The following is a 27,987-nucleotide window of genomic DNA, read 5'->3' as shown; positions in this document are numbered from 1 at the left end:
CTGAGTGTCTCCTCAGCTCTAAGGCTCCAAGGAGAGGGCCAGTGATGCTCACACAGGCAGGAGGTGCTGAGTCCTAAACAGGAGCCCCCACCCTCACCCTCTGACTAGAATGGCTTTGAAGGCAAGGAGCAGGCACAGGTAAATAAATAGCTTGTTTATTAGTAATATGTTACATTATTAAAGTGCATTGAGAAGAGATGCAGGGACCGAAGCTGGAAGGCCGCTAGCCCCAGGCTCTGCCCCGGGCTGGCCTGACACAGCCAGAGAGGGGCCCAGCTCTCTGCTGAAATCCCTGGACAGGGCCGGGGGCAGAGCCGCCCACCTGGAGAGTTTGGCCCAGGCCGTCCCCACCGGAATTCACAGTTTAGCCTAAGTTATAACATGTCCTGAGCTGAAGGTGGGAGGCTAGGAGCATGGAAGCACAGCCCCTGGGGAAGGGGGCTGAGGGGAGGGGAGAGGCCCCCCCACCCCCCAACCCCCAATGCCAAGGGCAGAGTCCTGGAACCTCCCCGAGGACCTGGCTCCTCCTTCTAAATGAACTTGGTGAACCTAGGGCTCAGTTTTCTCCTTCATTTTCCCCTGTCTCCCTCACCCCACCCCCTCCCATAACCACCCTCACACCAGGGTTTGGACGATGTCCCCTCAGACTGGGCTCCAGGGCAGAGTCAGCTCATGCCGTTCTCCCTGAAACCATGCCCATCCCTGGCCTCTTATCCCATCCCCAGGAGCCTCCAACTGGGACCCCCCACAATCCATCCCTTTCCCAGCCCCTCCCTCTCCCACCCCACCCCCAGTATGTAGTTTTGGTATTTTCATACAGATGCAGTCAGAGTAGCTATACATGAAATAAGCCTAACATAAAAATAGAGCCTTTTCCGTCCTTCTGTCCGGAAAGCAAACATCCTTCAATAAACATGCAAGGCGGCTGCCTAGTGGGCTCAGGGCTGGCGAGGTGGCCGCAGAGGGCGGCCCTGGGCCTGCAGGAACACCAGCCACCCCCAGCCATGGCAGGAGGGAGGGTGAGGGGGCAATTTGGGTATAGCGAGTCCGGAAGGACTCAGGTCTCGGTCCCAAGGTCCAGAGATGGGGTCCCAGCTCTCCTTTCCAAATTGGCTCTTGGGCCAGGAGCATCACTGCATTTAGTCAAGTTTGAGGAGGAGTTTTTGAAAAATAGTTTCAGGAGGATAAAGTCTTGGGTCACCGATGCCCCAGCTTCACAGTCAGTGCCTTCGTTCTCCAGCTCCCACACCCCCACCCGACCCAGGCCCAGCAGCCGCCCGCGGCTGGCCATCTCCAGGCCTGGTGACCCATCGGGTTATGCAGTCCCCCTGGAAGAAGTGGTGGCTAAGGAGCTCCCAGGCCCGGACAGCTCTGGGTGTGAGACTTTTCTAGTGCCCTTGGCACTAGAAGCCTGCAGCATGCCCAGCCCCATGAGGCCCTAATGGACAAAGAGGGCAAGAACAAGCATGGGCAGGGCACCTAGCCACAGGGAAGCCGCTAGGGTGCGGGCGTGGCCCAGCAGGTGCTCAGCAGTGGCACCGTCCTCACGCAGCAGCTCCCAGTGCTGAGCCTCGTGGAAGAAGGAGCCCTCCTGGGCCTCGCAGTGGTAGTGGCCATACTGGTCGGTTGTGAGGTTCTCAATGAACAGGATGCAGTTGGGGCTCTGGTGGCCGGGCTCACAGCTCTGCTCCACATTCTTCCCATGGCGCCATGAGTAGATGGCATGGCGGGACTCCATGGGGCAGCTCAGGTAGTAGCGAGAGTTCGGGGCCAGGGAAACCTTCTGCAGTGGGGCCTCATCTGGGGAGGGATGGGAGGCCACTGTGAGGAGGGGCCAAGGGCTCTCAGGGCAGGCTGTGTCCTCCCCTACTGACTGGCCTCCAAGGCCAAGGCTTCTAAATGAACATGGGGAAACTGGCGCCCAGTGTCATCCTTACTCTCCCCACCTCCCTCACCCCACCCGTCTCCCAACCACGCCCACACCAAGGGGGCTCCCTCCACAGGACCGTCCTGTCCCACTGCCTGAGGCTGCCAGGACCAGACCATGTCTCCCTCAGACAGGGCAATGGGACATGGCTGTACCACCCTCCTTGGACTGGGGCCCCAGCAGGGCCAGATCAGGTACCTGGCTTTGGGTTGGGGCACTCTTTGTGTGGCTCAGCTGGATTAATGGACTGCAGCACCGGCCTGGAGTTGGAAGGAGGAGAGAGGCTAAGCAGACAGGAAGCTGCAGGTCTGGCCCCTCCTCTGTCCTCACCCCCCACCCAGTATCAGCAGTTGTGTCCACCAGAGGAGGGTCTGGCCAGAAGGGTCCAGAGGGCTGCCTCCTGCAGCCCGTCAACACCACCCACACTCCCGTCTACCTTCTCCCGGGAACAAGGGATCCTGGGGAACGTACTCTTGGGAGCTGTAGATGGAAACACAGCGGCCCTGGTCCCAGCCGCAGTAGGGGTCTCGGGCCATGAGGCAGCCGTGGCAGCCACCACCATAGACCTCACATAGGTCGAGAGGCACCTGGCTCACCTCCCACTGGGAGCTCACATACAGCTTCCGCTGAAAAGGGAATAGGACTCAGTCAGGCCAGGGCTCCCATGCCGACACTGAGCTCTATGCCCCAGGACACAGTTCCAAATGTTTGGCAGGCCCTGGGGCCCAGAGGCTCTGGAAAGGACATGCAAATCACATGCAAAGTATCTCTGTCCTCGGCTGGCCATCACTGGGTAGCCCTAAGGGGTGGAGGTGGGGATGGGGAAGCTCACCCGGTCAGCGTCCAGTGACATGGCCTGGATGGCAGCTGCGTGGCGGAAGGGCTGGATCTCCACAATGTTGAAGACGAGGCTACGTTCCCGCTCCCCTGACTCCACCACCTTGTGGATGGTGCCCCTGTCTGTGGGCGGGAGGCAGAGGGTCAGTGGGCAGGAGTCCCACCACGGAGCCAGGCAGCCTGTCTCTAGGCTGGGCTGGCCCAGGAAAGACACGGGTGAGGGAGGCTGGGAAGTCATGGCTCAGATGAGGGTCACAGGACTGGGGTGGGGTGTGGAAAAGAGGGCGTGACTGGGGAGGGACATGGGTGCCCGAGGGCAACCCAGGAAGTTTCTAAGGCTGGGCCAGGGAGGCCCTCCCAAGAGGCCCAGGGCTCCCCAAGGCCACAGGGGAAGCTGGAGCATGAAGAACAGAACCCCAGCAGTCCCAAGCGCCCCACATCTGCCCTACACATTAGCATTACCTCCTTTAATCCTCCACACTCTGGAGGTCTTATCTTCCCCAATTCGAAGACACGTAAATGCGGCTCAGAAAGGCTAAGCAACTTGCTCAAGGTCACACAGCTGGTGACTGGAACCCACAGGCATCAAAATGCCACCCCTCAGCTTCTTCTCTGACTCCCCTGCCTCCTGGACTCTCTGAGGATTACTTAAACAACCTTTTTATTTTGGAACAATTTCAAATTTACAGAAAAGTTGCAAAGATAGTACAGAGTTCCCAGATACCCTTCACCCAGTTTCTCCTCACATCACCATCTTATGTAACTGTGGCACATTTGTCACAACCAAACAATTGACAAGGCACATTTAACTCAACTACACACTTTACTGGGATATCACGGGTTTTTCCACTAATGCCTTTTGTCTGTTCCAGGATCCAATCCAGGACCCCACATTGCATTTAGTCTTAGGGGATTTTTTAATTTTTATAAAATCTTGGATCTGAAAAGGACCTTAGATTCCACATAGGGATTCCCAGGTTCACATATTAGGCTGCTGCCTCCCAAACCAGTGCTCTCTCCATTCACACCTGTGGGGGACCAGTAGGCATCCTGACCCCTGCATTTTCCCAATCCCACCTCACCCGCTGTCCCAGTTTCTAGAATAGCCTACCTCCCTCTTCCTCCCTCCCAATTTCCCAGGGCATCACTTGCCCCAAAAAAGCAGTCAGATGAGCAGATGATCGCCTGCCTAAGAGTTTCCTCTAGTGTCTGTGAGCCCCGCTCTGCAGCTCTGGGAGGGGCCCGATGCTCCTTTGGCCTAGCTAGCTCCCAGCCCAGTCACTGCCTTTATACACACAATGCCCTTCTCCTCCTTCCACAACAGCCCCATGACAGACTGCCATGGCTTTTCCCAGCTATGAGAGCCTCCCATTCTCTGCAAATGGCCTAGAAAGTTCTATTTCTTCTCTGGCCCCAATTCTTCTTGCTACAGGCTCCAAAATGGTGTCTCTCTGATGGCCCTCAGGGAGAATTGAGACAGCTGCCTTCGTCACTCAAGTGTGCTGGCCTCCCAGGTCTGGAGGAAGGGAGCCCACGGTTCCCTCAGCCCAAGCCCAGCTCCCAGTCCTGCATGTGTGACCCCTCCTCTCCTGTATCCCAGTGCCCCAACGTCCCCCTGGCTGACCACAACAGCTAGGCCAGCCGCTGCTGGAGGTGAGCAAGGACAGGGGCCAGTGAGTGCAGCGAGGATGAATGGAGGAGTAAAGAGGTGGGGTCTCAGGACCCAGAAGCCAGGCCCTGCTCAGTGGGAAATTACTGTCCCAGAGGCTTCCAGGAACCAAACAAATGAGGCCACTTAGAAACAAATGACCCTTAGAAAACCCCAAGGTGAAGCAACAGGAGGAAGTCACATGGTGGGTGGGGGTAGCTGGCGTGAGCAAATGAGGAGCATACCTGAGGCCTGGACTGTGTGGCCCCAGAGGTGCTAGGCACCTGAGGGAGACACTGCCCTTTCTGATGGCACCACCACCCAGTCTCAAGGAAGGCCTGCAGCCCTGCCAACACTCACCTCCAGGCCTGCTGCCAGGAGCCCCCTTTGCCCATGGCCTGGGACCAGGAAGCTGCCATAAACCCAGCTCAGGGCTGCCTCCTCCATGGCTGGAAGCTTCCCAGAATGCAAGGGCATCTCTCACAGCATCCCACCCAGCTGCTGGGGTCAGCAAGACCCTGCTTCCCCAGGGAAGCCTCCTCCAGAGAAGAGGAGGTGCCTCTGCAGTCCTCTGCAAGACTGCAAAGGCTCTGTCATCTGGAAGTCCTTCCTCACATCTCACTACACTCTTTGCACCCCACATCAAATGCTTCCTCACACTTGCATAATCCCAAAGACAGGAAGAGGGTCTGACTTCCTTATTCTCCGTGGCAGAGACCCACAGGATACCCAGTGACCAGGTCCTTTTCCCTGACTTTCCATAGCTCTTCCTACCATCTTCATGAGTAAGACATTTGGACCAAATCTGCACTGGCTTTGCTCAGACTCGCCACATTTCTGCCTCTGAATCCCGGCACCTGCTCTTCTCCCATCTTAGGATGCCTTCCCCTTTTCCCTCTGCCCCCACCTCCTCCAGGAAGTCCTACCTGCCTGATTCTTCCACTAACCCCTGACAGCGCTTAGTCACTGAATTCTTCTTTCCAGGTAGAAAGATCCAACCTGATGTTAACTGCATTATTCTTTATACCTTTCATATCGATTTTTACAAAGCAGACCCAGGGGATTGCAGGTGGCCCCTCACCTGTGGTTAGGTAAAGCACGCGGAAGGTCTCCCCACGGCTGGCGTGCATGCGGTGGACGACCACTTTCTGGTAGTGGTACTTAGAGTGGAACAATGGTGTCTTCAGAGGCCCCATGGGCTCCACCCTCTGCGCCACCTCAGGGTGACTGTCGGCCACCTGGAAGGTCTCTGTGGGTATCGGCTGCCGGTCTGGGAGGCACTGGGCAAGAAGAACAGGTCCAGGTCAGTGGGGTCGCGGGGAGGTGGGGCTGGGGCCTGGGTCATGGCGGGTGTCACAGCTCACCTTGCCAGGCCGAGGGTTGGGAAGGCCCGTGTGGTAGCCCTTGAGCGAGGAAGTGCGGAAGACCTTGTCAATGTCACCAAGGGAATACACACAAACAGCCGAGTAGTTCCTGCGGGGACACAGAGCCCACCTCAGGGGAGGCCCAAGACCCACCCACCTCCACTCACCCAGGCCAGCCTAGCACCAGACAGGGTGCTGCAGACAAACGCAGCCTTCCCACCAAGCTCCCTGGCCTGAGAGTTCCATGAGGGCAGGGACTATCCTGGGGGCCAAACACCATTGAGGGAGAGAGGGAAGGAAGTTCAACCTAATTCCTTTTTGCTGCCATCTAAAACTACAACCTGTGTTCTGTCACAGAATCACTGAGTTCAGAGGCCAACCCCAGGGCAGGAGGACTCCCAACCTGTGCATCCCTGGGGGTGATTCTCCAACCTCTCTGGGCACAGTTGCAGGACACTGACACCCAAGGAGGCCAGAACCATGTCTCCTTCTCAGCCCGGCCGGGTCCACCCACACAGGAGCCACAGGGCCTTGGCTTCCCCACCCTTTCCCCCACCTCTCCCCACACACACTCAACACTTTTGCCTGCCTTGTTTTCAATCAATAAGAGTGATTAAGAGGTGTGAATTCTCAGACGCAGGCAGTGCCCAAGCAGGTGTGATAGCACCCAGCACCCCGAGAGGCCTCAGCAGACTTTTCCCAGGGCCCAGCCCCTGCTCTGAGCACACAACTGGTGGGCACACAGACACAGGTGCAGCCATGAATGTGCATACGGCATGTGCACGCACGCCCATGTGTACAGACTCACAACCATACCAGCACACACATCTCCCTGAGCACTGACTGTCTCCTGCCCCAGGCCCAGCAACAGCCCTGTCGATTGAGCCTGGAGTCCCTATTCATGCTACGTCAGCCATCCCCTCAGCAGGGCCCACGCCCTCCAACCCCTACTGGACATTTAACCAATGCCAGCCCCAGGACGAGGGTCACTCACCAGGGGTTGGAGAAAACACCATAGACCCTGGTATCCCTCCACTGGCCATTAGGATCAGGGAGCAGGAAGACGTCCTGTAGCCTGTTGAAGTTTCTATTGGTGGCGGTGTCACTGCACACCAGCATGGCTTTCAGGAAAGTGTTCCACTTGGAGACCGACAATGAGCTCTCACCACCCTGGTCCCCCTGGAAGGGGAGAGGGGAAAGGAGGCCACTCAGCACTCCCACGGGCTATCCCACACCTGAGGCACCTGCTGCCAGGGATGCCAGCACCCAGGCTTCAGAGGAGGAAGGGAGGCTCTGAAAGGGGCCAGGACCTGCCAGGGACAAGGCAGAGATGCCCCATGACTCAGGCCAGGTTTTTGGGTCAGGCTCCAGCCGGCAGGCCTGGCTGACCCAGAGCACACGGCCAGCAGTGGGGACCTGCAGGGTAAGGGTATCAGGTCCCCACAGAGCAGAGCAGCTCAGAAACACATTTGCCCACTCTCACACATGCACACTCACACACGTGACATGGACTCACAATCCCAGCACCTTCATGCAAGTGAAACACACACACACTTAAGCACATTTTCATACTCATGCACACACCCATATACACTCATACGAATATACACATTTGTACACTATCACACATGCACAGGAGCCTAACCATCTTTACCCACCCAAAGATGCACACTCTTGTACACACACATTTACTTCCACAATCCCACAGACTCACACGTTTCACACACTCCTTTACACAAACATGCACATTTGCACACAGGCACTCACACACTCACTCACTCCCATTCAGGCACAGACACACAGTCTTGCCCACTCAGCCACTCGCTCACCCTGCACAGCTGGGCCACGCGGGACACGTTGAGAGGGGCCTCGGGATTCTTGTCAGGGTTGTCCTCTCGAAAGAAGTAGTAGATCTTGTCATCGTAGGCTTGGTCTTGGTGCACGATGGTAGCCTTGATGAACTGAGGGTCTGCCAGGGATGCAGGCGAACGGGTGTGAGGCTGGGGAGCCTGCTCAGAGCACCCACCCCAACCCTGCACAAGCCCCAAGTCTGTGGGGCAAATCAGATCTGGGATAAAACTCAGAACATCAGATCCAACACCCCAAGGGCCCTGAGACTCTGCACCCCGAACCCACACCTGTTTTGCTCTCTCATACAAAGGTGTCATCGGCCCAGGAGCAATGACTTCATGCCTGGGGATTGTAAGGAGGTCCCTGGGGCCCCCTATGTCACTTCTGCCTAATTGGCAGAGCCCTAATGAGGATGGTGGGGGTGTTACTCCCACATGAGCTCAGCAGAGGGATATACTATGGCTCCCAGGGACCCCACACTGGGCCTGGGTCTTCCTGCATTTTGTTCCCAGAGTGTGTTGGGCCCATCCTGTCTTCACATCATTGTCTCTGCTGTTCCCCTGCTCCCTGCCAGGCTAACTCCTCAGCTCTGGCTACTCAGGCCTGTACCAAGCTCCTGCTTTCCTGATGGCCTGTGGCCCCAGCAGCCTTCCAGGAGCCCTCCCAGGGAACATGAAGATCTCATCTGCCGCCCTGCACATTCACACCCCTTTGTCCACCTCAGCCCAGCAGAGCCTGACTCACTCTGCATGACAGTATCACTGGTGTACAGCTCGATCTCGCCCTGGATGCGACGGAACCGAGGGATCTTCCCATTGTATTCCTGCTTCCGGATTGTGGAGTACACCTCGTCCCCTGGGTATGGTGGGAGAGGCATGGGTAAGAGCAGATAGCTCCTAGAAGTCCCACCCCAGGGCCTGGGCCACGGGACACGGAGCTGACCACCCTCCCCCAGGCTAGGGCAGCAGCCCTCCGGGGCTCCAGTCACAGCCCTACCATCAAATAGAACCAGGGAGTTCTCATCTGGACTGAAGGGGGCATAGCCTCTCCTCTCACCAAGCGACTCCACGGTGCCGTTCACCTGGGAGAGACCAAGGGGGTCAGACAGCCACATGATCCCATGGCCACTGCCTCCCCTGGGTGCCAGCTTCCCAGCCAGGGTCCCCATCCTCCCAGGGACTCTATACAAGGTGAAGTCAGCCTCAAAGTTCCCCCACCTCCTTCCCACCATCAGGGGCAGAAGCCCCCCCAGACGAGGGTGAGCTGAAGGCACATGGGGAGGGGCCTTCTCACCAGGTTCCAGCAGCTGGGGCGCCGGGCATTGGTGCCACAGACCAGCAGCCCCTCGCCCTGCCTCTCCAGGAGCGTGATGTAGTTCTCACAGTCCTGCAGGGGGAAGGAAAAGGAGACAGGTCGGTTGGAGGCCCTGGCAGGCCTAGCACCAGGACCCTCAGACTTAGGAAAAAAGGCATCAGAAGTCTGTGCACAGGAGGCAGCCCCCAAGAAGAGCCCAGAGGGGGTGCAGCTGAGTCCAGCCCCCCAGGAACAGAGGAAGGACACAGATGCCCCAGAGAAGAAGTGTGTCTCCCTCTCAGACTGGGAACCCTGGAGCAGGGCTGCCTCTCAACTCCCAGACTAGGGCTCCCAAGGCAGGGCCAAGACTCCTTCCTTAGATTCTCAGGGACTCCCATACCTTTTCCAAGGAACTCAGCCTCCCCTCTGCACTCCCTCCCCTGACTCACCAACTTGTCCAAGCAGGACCCCTTCGTGGAGCCAATGTTCACCTAGGAGGAAGGCGGAAAGCATTAGTCCACTGTGCCAGGGCAAGCTGCCCCTGTAAGTGCTTTCCATGCATCCCTAGGACAAGCTCACTTTACAGATGAGAAACTAGGGCTCTGAGAGGGTGAGTGATTTACCCAAGATCACACAGGCTGCTCAGCCTGATGCCTGGAGCCAAAGCTTGAAGCTCAGGGCCAGCCTGAGATCTCAGAAGACAGGGGCCATGGGGTGTTAGCTCCAGGCTTTTCTCCATACCACCCCAACACCCATCCCAATCTGGACTACCTTTAGGGAGCCTCCCAAGGACTATTTACAGGATACAACGAAGGGAGGACCAGCTTAGGAAGAGATGCCAGCTCCTTCAGATTCCCCGAGGCCCCTCACCAAGGCCAGGAGGGAGATCAGAAAAGAGATGGGGGTGGGCTCAGCTGTGTCCCCAGGGCTGGCAGAGAGGTCCAGGCTTACCGTGTGTACCGAGGCGTTCTTGCCCTCAGGGAAGTCGAAGAGATAGACCTTGCCGCGTCCACCCACCCACACGGAAGAGCTGCCTGGCTCATGGAAAAGCACCGTGTGAGGCTCGGCTGAGCCAAAGTCCACCCGGTCCTGCCCTGCGCGGCCTGAGGAGGAGGCAATTGATAGAAATGTTGAGACTAGGCCCTGGGCAGGAAGATCCTGGCCCCACCTCCACCCCCAGGCACACCAGTACCTGCCTGGCAACTAGTGCTTGGGTCTGGGCTAGGACGATGCCAGGACTTAGAGCCATGGGAGGGAGAAGTGAGAGGTCGCATGGTGGGGTCCAGCAACTAGCTGTCCTCACCCCAAAGCCATGGCCCCTACCCTATAATATGTGTGACCTCAGGGTAGTGGCAGGATTTAGGGACCCCTGGGAAGAACAGACCCCACACATACACACACAGATGCACTCTACTGTTCCTAAAGGGCTGGGCTTGGGCAGGAGGGACCAGGGCTCCCTGGCTCTGCTCTGTGAGGTGCTCTGCTTCCCAGGGCATAGCAAGAGCCACCTTCACCCCCTGCAGGTAGCAGGGCCTCTGAGCACCCCACTTAGAGCTCAGGTTCCCAGGAATCACTTTGCTCAGAACCCCATCCCACCCTTCAGGAAGCCTTCTCCAACCCCTCCCAGCCTACTGCAGCCCCTTAGTGAGCCAGTCAGCTTAGATCAGAGCTGGAGAGGAATTTTAACGTCCACTCCTTCCAATTTTACATGGGAAAACAGAGGTCCAGAATGGGGCAGCTCAAGGTCACACGGTCAGTAGCAGGCCCTGAATCAGAACCCATGCTCCTGCCCCCAGCTGGACTCTGCGGCCTGACCTGCTGTGGCCTGGTTTCACAGAAATGCCAGCCTGCTGTGGGGGTAAAGATCAGCCCTCCCTCCCCAGCAACTCTGGGACAGGGAGCCCTTCACAGAGCACAGCCTGGGCCTTTAAGTAGAAGGGCTGACCAGGACAATTTTACCCAAAAAAGAAACTATCTGCAGCCACCGCCTCCGGGGAGAAGATGTCTCATCTCCGGTGACATTGCTGAGGTTGTCCTGGTTGCAGGACTAAATTATAGGGACAGGACGGCCTGTGGCTGTGCCCCCAGCAATCAGCCACAGATAGCATCTTCCTACTTCTGACCAGCCTGGGGCCTCACCCAGGAACTCGGCCTGACCACTGCTTATTCAGCTGCAGCAAACTCAGGGGCAGCCAGCCTAGCAATGACACCCAAGCAGGACACACTCCAGCCCAGACAAAAAAGAACTGCCATTTCCTCAAGTCTTCCCCAAATCCATCTTGCTGCCATTGAGCCATTCCTACCGATTCTGCATTCAACAAGGGGCAAGGAGCACTACACCCCATGTTACCCACACCTGCATTCCCTTTCCTTAAGATACACCTCTGCAAGGCCAAGTCATCCCTGGAAGTGGGATACTGTCAGTCTTCACCTCAGCTGCGGCCTGGCTCACTGTACAGAGGCCGGAACTGAGGGTCCCTAGAGGACACACTAGTCCAAGGTCATACTAGGAGGCAGGGTAGACTGGCTCGTTCAGACTGAGTATCAGTTCTCAGGAGTGTTCAGGGAGATGCCAGCACCATGAGCCATAGAGAAGTGCTGAGCTCACTGCCCTGGGGTTCACCTGGCTCTCCTCGGGCACTCCACAGACAGCCTGAGCAGCTCAGGATGTCAGGGCTCCTCACCCCGAGGCTCAATCCCCCTCATCCCCAGCTGTGCAGGGAAGGGGCTGAGAGCCCAGCTCCATGCTGGGTGGGAGGAGGAGTACTGCCCAAGGCTCAGGCAGGGCTGGCAGGTCTCAGGCCCCCAGGCCTTTCCAGCCAGAAAATCAGAGTGCTGGGGTCAGCAGGCCACAGACAGGCGAACTTCCTGACTCAGCTCCCATGGCTCCCCTTCCACCTGCAGCCTGAGCAGTAGCCACTGTCCCCAAGGCCCAGCCAGGGATCCAAACAGTCTGCAGCCCCAGCTCCCCGCCCACTCCCCCAGCCAGCTAGGTGGCCAAGAAAAGCTTCATGTCCGCATCTGGAGATGCTGGGCTAGAGCCTAAGATCTGAAGTCCCCCCACGCTCAGGCCAAAGGGAGCCGCACCCCTCAGTCCTTGCTGGCCACCTCTACCAGTCACCTCAGCCCAGGCCTCAGAGGAGGGGCCTGCACAGCCAACACAGAGCTCCAGTCATGGGGAAAGAGGCACCGGAGTGGGCCCTGAGACAGATCTCGTGTGGGGGTTGCAGTGCTGTCAAAGGGAGGTGATGCATTTCCTGCCCTGAGGAGTCTAGTCCAATGGGGGAGACAGAGTCTTGCCCTGGGGAGTCAAGCCTGATGGAAGAGGCATGGCCTAGCCCTGGAGAACAAGGTCTGAGGGGGAGGCCCGGCCCGACCCTAGAATCCAGTCAGAGGGGTGAGACAGGCACACCAAAGCAAGCCTCCACAACTCTCAAGCAAAACCATCTTGGCAAAGAACTCTGCTGCTCACAAAGTGTTTCCAAGGACACAAAGGGCAGGTGAGGGCTGCCTGCTGCTGGGTGGGGTGCAGGGGGGCTGCAGTGCCAGGGCCAGGACAGTTCTGCACTGATCTGCAAGCCTGAGCCCAGGTCCCCTCACATCCTGGGTGCAGCTGCCGGGAGGCAGGGAGGCAGGGACTGCTCCCCCCATTTTGCAGAAGGACAAAGAGGAGCCCAGGAGCATTGCCTCCCTTGACCCTCAAGCTCCCACCCCACCTCACCCCCGGCTCTGTGCCTGGTGATGTGTATGGGGGGATGGCACCAGCTCGGGCCCAGGACGAGGCCTTGGCCCATTCTCCACCCCAGCCCCAGCCCGGCTCCCGCACTGCCTGAGGCCCTCAAAGGGCCTGATTGTGCCGGGGAAGTGTCTGAGCGGCAGCAGCTCCATGAATACATGAAAGGAAGCTTTGTTCAGGTCGCAGGAGCGGGGGGCTGGGGGCTCAGGAGCAGGAGGGCTGCCTGGAAGTGAAGGCAGCACCAAGCCTTCGTGGCCAGGATCCATGGCCCCATGGCACCGACACAGAGAGGGCTGGGCCAGGGAGGGGGTGGCCTTCAAGGCCCTGCCCATGCAGGAGCTGAGCAGGCCAGGGGCTGCCCCTACAAAGGCCCAGCCACAGGAGAAAGTGCCGCATCCCTAAATCCGCCTTTTTGCTTGCTTATGAATCCAAAGGGATGGGGAAGGCAGATCAAAACTAGATGGGTCAGGAACAGGCAGGAAGAGAATTCCAGGCATGGCGAGCAGCCTGAGCAAAGGTGGGAAAGCTGACTATATGGTAGGTACAGAGACCTAATGAGAGAAGAATCAGGAAGGTGGGCTGAGGCCCTGAGTGTGATGGGGGAGGAGAGGTGCGGCAGGCCAAGGATACACCAACCCACTGTCCGTCAGTCTCCAGTGTTGCCCATTCCTCCATTCCAGCAAGGCCAGCATCAAGCTTGGCCAGGTTGGGAGAGCCTCCCCTCCTCCAGCATCCCCCCACCACCCCACTCCCCCTGCCTGACCAGTCCCCTCTGCTTCCCCTTCTGGATGTCTAAAAGGAGCACCGTCTGGCACCGTGTCTCCCCCCTCACTCCCCGGCCTGACGCATTAGTGGCTGACTAAGTGGTAGCTAAAAGCTCCCAGAATAACCAGGGGTTCAGGCAGGGGAGGGGGCTAGGGACACCCAGGGTGGGCCTGGCCCCAGAAGCAGGCTGGGCACAAAACCCCCCACCCCCATGTGATTCTGAACCAGTTCTTGCTCCTTCTGGACCGAAAAAGAGAACACTCAGGCTGCCTTCTACCTGGCCAGACTCCATGGCCCGCTCTGAGTCCCCCAGCTCCTCACATGGCAGGACCAGCAAGGCCCAGGCCCAGCTCCAGCTGGAGATGAAGATCAAGAAGATGGCTGGGTGTGAGAGGCAGTCCCCTCTAGTCACAGCCCCCAGCCAGGTTGGCCATGGGGCTCTGATACTGCTAGAACGAATAGGATCAGATTCCTCTCATGGCCCCACCCTCCCACCACTGTCCCAGCAGCCGAGTCTGCACGTCTTTAGGGTGGGTTTTCCTAATGCAGGCCTGCCTGGTGGAACATCATTCCTTTCATTCACTCTTGGTGCTGTCACCTTCTGGTCCCTGTCATCCCCATATCCTCATTGCTTTTGAAAGAGTTGCTCAAGGGGAGGGTGGAGTAGGGGCTGGAATACAGGGTTGTTGTTGTCCTCATATGAAGGGAGCAACAAGATATAGGCCCCACAGTCTGGTCTCGGCAGGGACAGCCTTCCAACCTGACCCACTGATCAGACAGGCCTGGAATGCTAACCTCAAGGAGCCCTTGAAAGTGGGCATTGAGGCAGGCTCTGAGAACAGCAGGAACACGGGAACCCGGCAGGGAATGGCTGAGTCAGGCAGCCAGAGAGGCCCAGGGCACAGAGCAGGGACCAGTCAGACCAACCTCCACATCTGGCAGGAACCTCCTCCCACAGCTGCACTCCACCCGGCATGGCCCAGCCCACTTCACACCCTTGCCTACCACATACCTGGCCGAGAGAGAAGAGGGACGGTCCATGTGGAAGCCAGGAATTAGCCTGCAGCCTTTCCAGCCTTTGGAACCCACACCCCACAGGTCAAGGTGGAAAGGAGAAGATCTAACAGTCATTGAGCTGAGGGGGCACAGAGGCCAGAGAGGCTGTGCCACTGGCCCAAGGTACACAGCAAGGGAGGTAGGGGTAATGCCTGGCCAAAGCTCAGGGTTTCTGGTACCCATCACCCAGCTCCAGCCCTCCAGGACCACATCCCTCTTGACCTGCAAAAAGCTATAGTATATCACCTTCTCTCTACTTCTCTGTATCATATCCTGCTCTCTACCTTTCCCTCCTTTGCCCACTAGGTGATGTCATCAACCTGATAACTGAAGGGAATCACCCACCCACCTACCTTCCATGGGGGGCCCTGATCTCCCAGGGGTTTTCAGCAATTAAAGCCTCAAATCCAAAGGAGTGACTAATGATGGAACTCTGCTCCATCAGAGCCGAGCGGCAGAGGAAATCTTTCCACCGGGGTGGGGGCAAAGGAGCAAATGTTTCAGTGACTTCGTCTCTCCCCATATAGCCAGGGACGAGGATGTGAGAAACTGCTCCTCATACACCAAAACCTGGTTTCCAGAGTGGCTCTGACCCATGCTAAGGAGGGGTTATGGTTGCTGTCAGGGTGCTGGTGACACTCGGCAGGGCAAGGTCCCAGACGGCTGCGGGCAGGGCCAGGGCCGTGTGCTGGGGCAGGTGGCGTACCCTCAAGGCAGTACTAGGGGGGAGCGGGGGCGTCTGCCTCTCTTTATCAGCCAGGGAAGAACAAGCTGTGTGCTGGACTGAGGGGGAGTGTGCTCCCACCCACAAGGTCAGTGATGCGTAGAAGGGGAGCATATCTCACGTGTGGCCTGAGCCCTGGCTCCAAGAAGCCTTGTGCTCCAGTTGGCTGGTTGGCTGTGACTGTGCCCAGGGGCTGGGCCTTCTTGAGTTCACTGTCCTCCCTTATGGATTGGAGGGGCTGGTACTTGCTAAGGTCTAGGTTTTATGACCCACCGTGATTCCGGGAACAAATCACAAAAGAATCAGGGTTAAGTTCATGGGTCATTTTGGGAAAGCGTGGGATTTTGAGCGCTGGAGAAGTCAGAGACGGCTTTCTGGAGGTGGAGGGAGCAGAAGAGGCCACATCTTCACCTGCCCCTACCGACTAGCCCACCAAATCCCCCAACCACCCTGCAAAGAAGGCAGGACAAGAGTCTACATCCCTGTTTTATAGACAAGAAAACAAGAGCCCTCTGAGCCAGCAAGGGCTGTGTGCTCTCTGCACTGCATCATGTGCTCCAAGGACCAGAGGCTTGGTGGGTGGAGAGACCAGCTGTGGCAAACACTTGGGGGGAGAACAAGTTATGGGGAGGCTGAGCCGAGCCGGATTTGGGGGCTCAGGGAGGGAAGGCTGGCACTGAGGCCTAACTGGAGCAAGGAGGAGGCTCCAAGCCCAGGGACGGCAGGAAGCCCAGGATGAACACCATGTCCTGTCCACCTTCCGCCCGTTCTTCAGCCCAGCAGGTTCCAAAAGCCCCAAAGTGAGGCCAAGGTCAGCTGGTGGCTCCTTCAAAGGAGAGGATGGGCAGAGTACAGGGCCTGCCCGTGGGCCCAGAGCCAGGGCAGAGGATGGCCAGACCACCCCAAGCAGAGGGAGGCAGGCAGGACGGGAAGACTGTTGAGAAACAAACGGTTCCCCAGCTCCCTTAGCCTGGGCCACTGGCAAGGGTGGGCGGAGGCCCAGAGCAAGGGCAGCCAGCCAGATCAGCCACTTAGGGAGAGCTGGCAGGGGCTGGGCTGCCAGGGCTGCATTTTTTCAGAAATCAGAGATGTTGAAGAAGAAGGAAGATGCTGATGACTGTGATGATATCCCCACCACCTAGCCACTCCATAGCATTTGCCATGTGCCAGGCATTATTCCAAGTGATTTTTAGATATAGTAACTCATTTCATCATCACTGAACTCTTATGAGGTGGGTTCTCTCATTATCCCCATTTTACAGATGAGGACAGCAAGACACAGAGAAGTTGAGTAACTTGTCCAGGATCACTCAGCTACTAAGTGGTAGAGTAGAGGTTGAAATTAGGCAGGCTGACTCTGGAATCTGTGCTTACAACACTGTGATCCACAGACAGGCCCTTAGAAGCTTCCAGGCCAGCCCCTCCCATAGAAATGAGGAAACTGAGGCTCAGAGAGGGTAGAGCCTGGTCAGAGGCCACTTGGTCAATGAAGGCCTGACCTCCATCCATGATGCCCTAAAGAAAGCATGTGTCAGCGAGGTGCGTGTGCAGGCCCAAGGTGGGAGGGTGCAGGGGAGGGATATGGGGGTGCAGCAGGGCACTGAGTGCTGATCAGCATGACTAATTGGGAAGATAAGTCTGCCTGAGATCTCTGCCCACAATGGAAAAAATGGTATGGTCCAGGACGGACCACAGCAAAGGACAGGGTATGCTCATGAATCCTTCTTCACTATCTGCCCAGCCAGGTTCCCACCCAGCCAGCACTGGCCAGAAACACTCACCTCCACCCCTGGCTCCTCAGCTCAAGAACCTACCATGGCTCCCAACTGCTCATCTCAGCAGGACCCAACTCGCCTCCCAGACAGTCCAGGCCCACCCATCTCTGCTCACCTCTGCCACGGCTCCCTGCCACTTCCACACCTTTGCTCATGCTCTCCCTTCCCCTGGGTTGCCCCGTCTCCTTCTCTTTGTGCACATGGTCTTACCTGTCCTTGAAGATCTAGCCTCAACCCCCTGAGCCCCAGGAAGTATTCCAGACCACTCCAGCCCTCACAGCTCCGTCCTTCCTGTGACCTTGTGCTACACACCATCTGGCACACACCCTCTTCTCTCAGATTACACTGTCTGGTGGGATTTCACCTGGACTGTGGGATCCTCAAGGTGAAGGCCAGGCCTCCTCTCATTCCACGGTCCCTGAGCCAAGCTGAGGCCAGGGCTGGCCAAGTGGAGGCAGCTCAGAAAGTAGAGACAGGCAGGACTGGAGTAGGCCAAACTCAAATGTCAGACAAGGAGACACCCTAGACCAGGTTCCTGGGCAGCTGACAGGGTGCCGAGCTGATCACGGTGACCTTTCTTCCTCACTAGGCTGGCCCAGAGCTTGGGGTTCAGAAGACAAACAACATGAGCGGCTCCCTGTGTCACACTCTGCCCCTACCACACGTTCCTGCCCCTTGCTCTAGCCTGGCTCTTCCCTCTCCCCCAGGAAGTCTTCCCTGGTTGCACCACCCCACTCTAACCTTTCCTGCTCTCACATTCTGTCACAGTCCTTGGCTATACCTACAGGTTCCTGATGTCCTCAAGTGCCCGCCCCCCCCCCCCCCAGCCCCAGTCACAGGCAGCAGGCACCTCTCCAGGCACCTGTGTGCTCCCTGAGGGCAAACCTAGGGGTTTCTCCTCCTCTCTCCCCAAGAAGAGCTGAACACAGACCTAGGGCCCGGCATGGGGGTGGCTGCCCTCCACCACGAGGGCTGCCCCTGGGTGTGCTGGCACAGAGCCCAGCCCCTGTCTGGAAGTAGGGGGTGCAGGAGGCACAGCAGGATCAGCCTAATCCCAGGCTGCCGTGATGGTTAAACCCAGATTAGCCCAAACTGTGACACAGATCGACCTGCCCTGGAGACCCGAGGCCCAGCTGCCCCGAGGAAAAGACCAGAAGAGGTGTGTTGAGCTGGCCCAAATCTAAGATCCTGAAGGGAGGACAGTCATGAAGAGTGGGGCTCCTGGGAGCAGACAGTGCCGGGGCAAGAAGATCTTAGGCTCAGCTGAGCTGGCCAAGGAGGAAAGGGAGCTCCAAGCCTGGGAACAGAGCATGAAGACAAGCAGACAAGTCGGGGGAGCCAAAAGCTGAGGCCAGGAGTAGGCTCGGGGCAGAAGACAGAGCCCTGGTCCCAGCACTACCAGTCTCACTGGGTAACCTGGGGTCAGTCCCTGTCATCTATGGCCTCAGTTTCCCCATCTGTGGAACGTGTGATTGGCCCAGCTCATCTCTGACATTTGTTTGCTGACGTGCTCTGTCCATCAGGCTGTGTGGGCTGGAGTCATCCAAAAAAGTCCCTTGGAGGAAGTGAGATAGAACTGGGAGAAAGGAGGAGGAGGGTGAATGGGGTGCAGGGCGGCCGAGCAGGGCAAGGCCCTGAGGCAGAAAAATGTAGGGAGCTGGGGAGTGGTGAGGGGAAAAGTGTGGGAGATAAGGTGGGAGTGGGGCCTGGCTACCACGCAGGACCGGGGACGGCAGCAGCTCTGTCATCGTGTGTTCTAGGAGAATCGCTCAGCACAGCGACACGGAGGGACAGAGGGGCCTTGAGGAGGCCAGAGCACAGTCCTGGAGACACAGCAGGGCCTGGGCCCCGGTCGGGGGCAGGAAAGGGCTTAGAGGCTGACTAGCGGGGAGCCCAGTACCATGGGGCAGGGAGGAGATGGATCTCCTGGTCCCTCAGGACCTGCACTGGTTGGGAAGGGGGAAGCTCATGTTCTCTGAGGAAGGGGCCAACAAGGGGCAACAGTCCTCCATGCTCCAGGAGGGTCCCCTCCTCCCCGATCCTGAGAGAGAGGAGACTTCTGGGGCAGCCAGTCCTGGCCAAAAAAGGAAACCAAGAGAAGGGGAAGCTTTCTGGCCCCCAAGCCGCCAACCAGAGGAGAGGAAGTGTAGTCAGTCTCTTATGACACAGCCAGACGGCCCTGCAGTGGCTAAAATGACGGACATAGGGCTGGGGGTGGAGGACAGGACATCAGCTGGGGCCCCAGAGGCCAACCAAGAGTCACCCACTCCCACCACTGCCCCCTGTAGTTCACTGGACCCCTTCCCCTGGGCTGAGCCTCAGCTTCTCTCCTGCACATTAAGAGCCCTGGCCTGGCCTTCCTCAAAGAAGGGTGCCCAGCCCTCCCTGCTGCTGTCCGCCCAGGGAGTGATCCCCACCCCCACTAAGGAGGTAAAGGTTCCTGGAAGGGAAGCTGCTCAGAGAAAGGGCATCTGCCCCTCCCCTGCCAGCAGGGCCTGGCTGGTGCTGGAGGAGCTCCTGCCCCCATGGAGAGTCTCTGCTGAGGGACAGGCCTCCTCACCTGGAGAACCCCTATGGTCAGGAGTAAGGCGGAAAGCCCTATTCTCTCTGGACCCAGTCCCAGCTTCCTGTCAGGGAGCTGTGACACAGGAGGCCCTCCCTGCCTGCCATGGTCCTTCTTTCCCACTGCTGGGCTGGCTGTGGAAGGTCAGGTGGCCCAGCTCAGATGTTCCCTCCTGCAAGAAACCTTCCGGGAGCCCCCAGAACCAGGCTGACTCAACATCTCCCTCTTTGAGGCCCCCACTTGGCTCCTCTCCTCTCCCTGGTCCTAGATGAAGTTTTTGGATCTGAAATCCTGTCACACCAGGTGCTTCCTCCTGTCCCTCTCTTCCCCCAGCCCATCCTGACTCACCACTTCTTCTAGGAAGCCCTCCTTGATTGAGCAGACTGGGTTACGTACCTCCTCAACTCCCACAGCTGCCCTCTGTTACAGGCCCTGCCACATTTCATCGTAACTGCAGGCTGACCTGCCAGCTTGTCTCCCCACCTACAATGAGAAGTCTACAGACTTGTCTAGTTTCTCATCCCTGGATCCCCAAGCCCAGCGCTGGGACCAGCATAGGGCTGGCCCCAGCAAATGTCAAAAATGCTGAATTACTATGTCCATCCTTAAGGCCACAAATCAATGATCAGCTTTCTCCAGTTGATCCTCAGCCTTCGGCTCAGGAGAGAAAAAGATAGGAAAGAACACACAACTCAAGGATTTCCCCTGACTTCCCAGGTTTCAATTTCTCCTCAAGCTAATATTTGCACAGGCCACCAGAGCCTCTGCCCATCCCAGAGAGTCAGGAATCCCAGAAGGTTAGTGCTCTGATAAGCATATGCTTCTCCCTCCACCTGCTTTGGACATTTGAGGAAACTGAGGCTCAGAAAAAGGCAAGAACTTGCTCAGAGTCACACAGAAAATCAGGCCAGAGCTGAGACCAGAACCAGGCTCCCGCCTTCCCATCTCTCCCCACACCATGGTCATCGCAGGCCTGGGCCAACATCTACCCCACTCCAGACTGCTCTCAGAATCTTCACTAGCCAGGACTGAGAGGCCACAGAGCTTGGCAGGAAGCTTCTGGTGACATCACTGGGCATCTCTCCCATTTCTCCCAGCTTAGGAAACACCCCCTCTCCTCCTGGGAATTGCCTTCCTTCCCTGTTCTGCACGGGGAGTTCACCTTGAAGGTGATGAGCACATCTAAGTCCCCAAGGGGGCAAGGATTTCCACTGGAAATGCTGATGCTTGGGGAGCCCCAGCTGTGACCTCATCCCCTGGAGAAGGTGACAACAACCCCTGCCCTAGGGAGAGGCCCCATAATGGCTCCCCCAGCAGCAGGCAAGTCAACAATAACATCCTGTTGTTTAACAAGACAAGGAAGAGGGCAAAGCCAGCTAGGCGGGTGGAGACTGGGCTCTTTTTCTCGCTGTGGACAGGCTGGCTCACCTCTGACATTGGGGGTCAGGACCTTCCCGGGCTTCTTCATCTCCCCCAAACAAGGATGGAACGCAAGAGGAGTGTACAGCTTACATAGGCAAGCCAACCTCCTGCCCTCACCTGCAACCCGCTCCCCTCCAGCCCCTGCTTACAGGGAGGTTAGGCCCACACATTCACATTCTTGACTGGCCCATGTGTCAGTGACAGCCCCTGGAGGACAACCTCCAGAGCCTTTCCTGCTCTGGTGAGCTCTGAGGGTCAGAGACAGGTGCGGAGCTCAAGGGCACCCAGCAGGTCAGCGCTGGCACATCCCTCTCTGTGTTCAGAGCTGCTCTGGGCCAGGACTCATCAGGCTGGAGAGGCATCGAGATTCAGACAAGTGCAGGCTGGGACCCTCCCAGAACTCCCTGATCTAATCTTTCTCTAGGGATTAGGGGTCCAAGCAGCAGAAAATAAATGACAAAGAAGAACCCTCCATACCTATTCCGGTCCCCACACCTGTCCTGCCTTAAAACTAAAACCCCCATCTATGCCTCAAACAGAAGTGGCACCAGAATCACCATTATCCTTGATCTAGTTGTTCCTGGAGGCCAGCTCCTCCTGTACTCCCCACCCACTGGTATACAAGGACCTAGGCCTATACTACAGCAAGGCTGGAGGGTCCTCCTCTCACTCTACTCCTGGGTTTGCCCTGCCCAAACCCATTCGTGTCCGACTGCCATGTGCCATCCCACAGGAAATAGAAGACAGCTGTCAGCCAGGCATACCATCACCAGCTGGTGGTCCTGGGGGACAGGCTGATGGCAGAGTCTGTCCGGTCAGTGGGGCGTTTGGCACTGGCAAAGAAGACCACAGACTGCCCTTGGACAAGATAGGTGAGGGGCTGGCGGACTCCAGTGGGCCATTACCAAGCAGAGGGCACAGCCAGTGTGGCTACAGCAGTGAACAGTGTGCAGGGGAAAGAGAGGTGGAGCTGGGTTGGGAGCTTTGAAAGTGGGTAAGAGGACTGAAAACAGCTTTAAATAGCCTCAGTGTGGGGACTAAGTGCCCATGATGGAGAGGTGCACATTAACTGCTAAGAGGTGGGTGTGCATTATGTGGGGGGAGGGATCTGGTGAAGACTAGGGGATAGGGGTAAGCAGAGCCAAATGCAAGGGGATTGGTGCAGGGGGAGATTCCAGAACACTCAGACATAGCCATTTGTCCTCTTCAGAATGCCCAAATGTTGTGCTGCCCAGGACAGCCAAGAGGACTGAGGCAAGGCAAAGATGCTGGGAAGGCAGAGGAAGCCTGGGCTGGAGCTGGTATGACTGAGGGGTGTGCAGGTGTCCACCAGGACTAGATGGCCAGAGGTCCAGCTGCCCTGTTCCACTCCCACCAGGAATATCTGCCTCTGGGTAGCAGAGCTGGCGCCCAGAGTCTCTCCTTCTTGGCCAAAAAACTGCCTAAATCCTTCTCTCCTCCCTAACCCAGAACCAGCGCTGGTCCTGTGCCAGATCAGAGACCTCTGTCTGCACTGTGAGCTCACTCGCTGCCCAGTGACCTTGGACAAGTCACATTTCCTCCACTGCAGCCGCAGTTTGGGCCACTCATTTTATGTGTGGGTTTTTTTTTTTTTTTTACCCTCTCTCTGCTAAGAATACCTGCCCCAGATAATGCTCAGGCTCAGGCAATCCCTGCCAACCGCCTCAGGCATCAAAGGGCTCCAGCAGGGCCAGACCAGACCAGTCTCTTCAACCCCCACCGACAGTCCACCACCACCACAGGGCGACCACCAGGCTGCCAAATTTGGGGACAGAGCCCAGTCGGCCTAGGGGCAGGGAGGCATTTGTGTGTGATGTAGAGGAGGGGAGCTCAGTCCCTCGCAGCAGAAAGCCTCAAATCCCCACCTAGCTGGCTTTCTGTCCCATTGTACAGGAGTCTAAACTGAGGCGCCCCTGGGGGAGAGACAGGTCCCCCAGGTTAACATATCCACCGCGGCCTAAAAGCTGCACCCCTGCCCCAGCTCCACCGCCTGGGGGTCCCAGCGGCCGCCCCCCATGCAATGGGCACTGCCCCCTACGCTGGCACCCATTCCTGGTGACAAGTGCCACGTGCGGACAAGGGGGGAGCGGCCGGTCCTGGCATTGCAGAGGCAGCGCCCGGGTGCCCCAAGCCTCCGCACCGCATCGTGTCCCGGCTCGCCATAGGGTGCCTACCCCTTTACCCGGCCCGCGCTCGGGGCCGGGGCGAGGGCGGGGGCAGGCAGCGGGGTCTTTGTTTCCGCAGCCGGAGCGCAGCGGCGGCGGCAAGGGGTCCGCGCCCCACTTGCCGGCCCAGCCTGGGCCGGGCGCTACAGCAGAGCCCGCAGCTCAGGAAGAGGAGACCTGAGTGGGGGTCCCAGCAGGAGAAAGGCTCCTGCACAGAGGCCCCGGCCCTGGAGAACCGAGAGCGGCTCTGAGCCGAGACAGGGGCCCGCTCCCTCCCCCTGCGCCCCGGCGCTGCGGCTCCCGGCTGCGCGCGGACTTGGAGCGACTTAGCCGGGGCTCCGGGCCCCGCCGCTCGCTCGGCACCGCGCTGCAGCCCGCTCCCGCGTGCCAGCTCACACAGACACACTCACCCACACCCGCACGCTCCCCGCGGGGACAGCCCGAGACCCGCAGAGCCGCGCTCACGCACTCCCTCCGGTGCCGCACACTCCGCACCCGCCCCGCACGGCGTCCGATCCCGCGCGCCGCCGGCCGCGCGGCGCCACCTACCTTTCCAGACAGCCGAGATGCGGGGTCCGCTCCTCGGGTGGCCTTGGGTGGTGGCGGCCGTCCAGACCAGCAGCAGCAGCAGCCGCAGCGGGAACCCGGACCGAGCTAGCGGACCGGGGACGCGGGCGCGCGGGGCGCCGAGGGCGGCGCATCGGGGCGGAGGCGGTGTCATCCCGCGGCCCGGGAGCGACAGCGGCGAGCAGCCTAGACTGAGCCAGCGCCCGACCGCAGGCTGAGCCCAGCGCGAGGAGGCGGAGTCAAACGCCTGACCCCACCCCGCCCCTCCCCCGCCCCGACAGCCCTGCTAGCCTCCCGGCTGCGCAAAGGGGCGCGAAGTGCCTGCTGCCCCGGGAACCTTCGCCGTCCCCTCCCCGGCACCTCCGCGGGGAGAACCCGGGCGGGCGGGGACAGGACAGACTTGTGGTCTTCTGTGCAGGCCGCGTCCCCTCAGGGCCTTAGATCCGCTCTCCCCAGCGGATGGACTAGAAGTCAGGGAGGATCTCTTGGAGGGCACACACAAGTCTACTACCTGGCAACCTCGAATTGCCAGCTAAGTGGGTTGGACTCGAGGGCTGTGGTTCTCAGAAGATGGGCTGGCCTGAGTGGACACGCTCCCTCTGAGCCTACAAGCAGGAACAAGATACTTTCCCCTAAGGGGATGAGGGGGTGGGGCAGAGGGTCGACCATCTGTGGGGAGCACTCAGGACCCCATCACTGTTCTACTGTGAGAACACTGGGGATTTTCATCTTGGCCTGGCTCCCTCCCCTCCCTTCTCCCTTCTCCCCCTTCCCCACCCAGCAGTCTTCTGGGCTGCCTCCCCCCAGCCAGCTGGTGTATGCTCAGAAAATCCAAACTCATTTCCATGTGAGTGGAGGGGGATATAATTAAGAAGGCCCCTTCCCCAAGTAGAAGGAGAGGGAGCATCCTGCATACCCAGGACTCACTGTCCAGGAGGCAGGGTCAGACCAGCTTTAGGGGATCTCTGCCTACCAGGTGCACAGGGCTCAGCTAGGCAGGCAACCTGATGATCCACTGGTGACCCCCTGCAGGGTACAGACCCAGTCCCTCTGCAGTCACCTGAGCAGGCCTGGCAGCTCTGCCATCAGCTCATCCTCTCAGAGCCACATGCCTACCCTTTGTAAATGGGTCTCCTCTCCCTCAGGTCAGCGAGGGCCCAGACCCTCCACCTCTGCTTATGCCCGAGGGAACCGTGGATGGGAAATCCACTTATTCAGTGCTTACTGGATGCCTATCCCCAGGTGGGCTGCACTCAGAGGAGGCAAAGTGAGGAGGAGGTAGCAGAGGTGTGTGGGGGCCTCTAGGACCCACACAGCTAGCTGGACTTGATTCGCGCACTGCAGACACCAGCAAAGACAGGGAGCAGACTGCCCTTGCCCCAGCCCCAGCTCTGGCCCTTTGCCCTGCTCCTCCACCAGGGAAGTTTTGTTACCAGGAAGTTTTGCTTTACCATTCCATATTTTATTTCCAGCTATCCCATCCTGCTGCCCTCAGAGCCCAAGACACCCCCAAAGGTCAAAAGGTGAAATCAAGATGCTTCCAGAAATAGTGCAGAGCTAGGTTCCTGGTCCACTGAGTGGGGCCAACAGTTTCATGATGCCCAGAGATACACTGCCCCAAAGACAGGGAGGCTGTGGACAGTCAAACAGCCCCTCCCCAGGCATGCACCCAAGCCTGCAGCCCTGAAGCCAGCAGTATGGCCAGGCCTAGGGTAGCCTCCAAGACGGACACTCCGTTTTCAGCCCAAGGCCGCATCTGCTGAGCTGTATGGCCCCCAGTGTCTGTCTTCTCTGCAAAGGTAAGCAAATTAAGAAATCACCTGCCCCTGCCTTTAAGAACTGAGAATTCAGATTTAATGATAACACTACCCACGTGCACAGGAACTCAAAACACACAACCCGCTTCCACCCACCTTATCCCTTTCAGTCCTACATTCTCTCCCACACTGAGGGAGAGAACATAACCCCATATTAGAGAAGGAAACTAAGGCACAGGGGAGAGGGATTTTCCCAAGGTCAGCTGGGGAAGCCAAGAAGCTGGGCTCTCTGATCGCAATAGCAATAGCTAATGCTGAGGTTACTATGTGCTGTGCACGTATTATAGCCTTATTTTAGCTGATTTCATCTTCACAATCTTATGAGGTAGCTGCTATTTTTGGCTCCTTTTGCAAATAAGGAAACCAAGGTACAGAGAGGGAATGTGATGTGCCCAAGGTCACACAGCTAGTTAGAGAAGGGCTGAGATTGAAGCTCAGGCAGTCTCTCTGTGCCCACAGCTTTATCTTCTGTAGCATAATACTCTCAATGCAACATACCCTTTTGCCGCTGCCTCCTGTGTGTGGCTGGAATCTGGATACAAATGATCCTCAGAAACCCCAGAGAGGGCCCAGGTTACCAGGTGCTCGACAAGAAGACAGACTAGGAGCCAAGTTCAGCCTCCTGAGCAAGAGGAGAGCAGATGGACACTGGGGCAGATGCCAGGGGATTTTTTTCCCAGGCTGGGGCGGGGTGAGGGGGAAGTGCTGAAGACTGTCCCACCTCATGTCCCAGAGCAGCCTCTGCTGAGCTCCTCCATGCCCACTTCAGCACCTGCTTCACCCGCAATGGGCACCCCTGAGGCAGCCAATCTAGTGGCAAAGGGCCAGGGCCAGACAGCAGCCCCTCTTGGTTGGCTACAGGCAGCCAGGGGAGGGAGCACTGGGCCCATGACTGGGGTAGTAGCTCTATGGAGGGAGAGGGAAGCTAGACTCTAGGCATAGAGGGGAGTAGGTACTCAGTGTTTGGGCCTGGACTTCCCAAACACTGCACGGCAGCACAGGGAAATCCCACTGGAGTGGTATAGGTGGTGACAGGAGCCTGACTCTCTCATTGGAGGCCAATCCTGGCTTTTGGGCCTGAACCAGAGAAAGGAGCACAACACCCACTCAGAGCCAATGAAGAGAAATGGACCAGCAGAGGAAGGAACAGATGTGGATGCTGACAGGTCTGAGGGAGAGGCACATTCCTGCCCTCCCCTTCCCCTCGACTCCACATATGGGGGAGTGAGAGGAGGAGGCTGGGAGAAAGAAATGATGCGGGGGCTCCTATCTAGGAGAAAAATACCTTGAAGAGGTCTTCCTTGTGGGCAGCTGAGGCACAGCCAAATCCAAGGAGGCCCCTTAGGAATCAGAGAAATAGACACACACAGACCTGAGGTTCATAGCCCCGAAGCAGCAGCAGAGGCCTTGGGAGCCTTCCCAGCCTTCCAAGCAGTCTTTCAGGGCCCTACTCGGAGCATCCCTCCACTCCCCAAGGTTCCTCTGACCTGCTCCTCAGCCCTCATCCCATGGCTGCACTTGGTCTTCAAAGGAGTGACCCATCCCTAACAAGAGGCCTGAGGGTGTGTAAGGACAGGCTCCTTATAAGAAGCCCAAGCCCACAACAGCCCCTTCAAGCTAGACTCACCCCTGATATAAGGCATCAGAGCTTGGTGCCTACCTAGGCCTTCTGGCTCCTAACAACAGCAACTCTTACTGCACCCCCCCACCCACCCATTGCAGGGAGATCCTGAGAATAGTGAATCAGGCTGAGGGGGTGTGGGGCTGGGGAACACTGGGAGGGCACATGGCCTGTCTACAGGGCAGTTGCTACTCAGCTCCAGTCCATGGGGGCCATGGCAAAGTACACCCAGTGACAGACAGACTGATTTTTCAAGAGAAGCTAAAAACATATTTTTTGTTGAAACTCCCAGTTTTAAAATATTGGCAAATAATTCAAAAATAAGAAGTTTATGGTGACATAGGCCACATCTGGGAATTCTTACTTACTGTTTGCTCACTGTGCGCAGAGGCATGACATTCTCACAAGCACAGGCACGGACACAACAGCTTTAGTGTACTTGACCCAACTTTCAGAAGACCATGTCAGGGCTGAGGGCTGGACCAGGCAAGGCACACAGAGGAAAGCCGCCTCAGCTTTCACGGGCCCTGGTACCACACCTCACCATCTCCTTAGTGCTCTGCCTAGCCCTAAACATCCACCAGGACATTCCCCTCAAGTGCCTGCCCTCCCTACCTATCCATGCCTGCCTCTTCCTTCCAGGCCAGCTCAGAACCACCACCTCCTGGATGTCTGCTCAGCCCACAGTAATGGAGAACTAATTGCCACCACCCTTCTTAGTCCTGAGAGTCAACACTTCCCAGCAGCATCCCATTGCTGCATCTCTGTTCTCTGTCCTAGTCATTATAGATGCATTTTTATTTGATTGGCCCTACCCTCAACTGCTAAGGTCAGA

The 27,987-nt window shown here is 57.9% G+C and overlaps 1 protein-coding gene across 1 annotated transcript; it reads right to left on the bottom strand.

Annotated features, from left to right (window-relative positions):
• Positions 1 to 139: 139 nt before the first annotated feature.
• On the bottom strand, positions 140 to 24,033 carry SEMA7A (semaphorin 7A (JohnMiltonHagen blood group)). Its single transcript, XM_070621335.1, has 14 exons — positions 23,697 to 24,033; positions 9,872 to 10,023; positions 9,370 to 9,411; positions 8,921 to 9,013; positions 8,624 to 8,708; positions 8,372 to 8,482; positions 7,606 to 7,745; positions 6,771 to 6,955; positions 5,777 to 5,885; positions 5,494 to 5,692; positions 2,760 to 2,887; positions 2,399 to 2,553; positions 2,126 to 2,187; positions 140 to 1,800 (listed from the first exon to the last, which is right to left on the bottom strand). The coding sequence occupies exons 1-14, from the start codon at positions 23,866 to 23,868 to the stop codon at positions 1,439 to 1,441; spliced, it is 1,995 nt and encodes a 664-aa protein (XP_070477436.1). The 5' UTR covers positions 23,869 to 24,033; the 3' UTR covers positions 140 to 1,438.
• Positions 24,034 to 27,987: the final 3,954 nt, after the last annotated feature.

Source organism: Equus przewalskii, chromosome 1 (assembly GCF_037783145.1).
Source record: "Equus przewalskii isolate Varuska chromosome 1, EquPr2, whole genome shotgun sequence".
Taxonomy (NCBI): Eukaryota; Metazoa; Chordata; class Mammalia; order Perissodactyla; family Equidae; genus Equus; species Equus przewalskii.
This window is presented reverse-complemented; position numbering and strand designations above follow the sequence as displayed.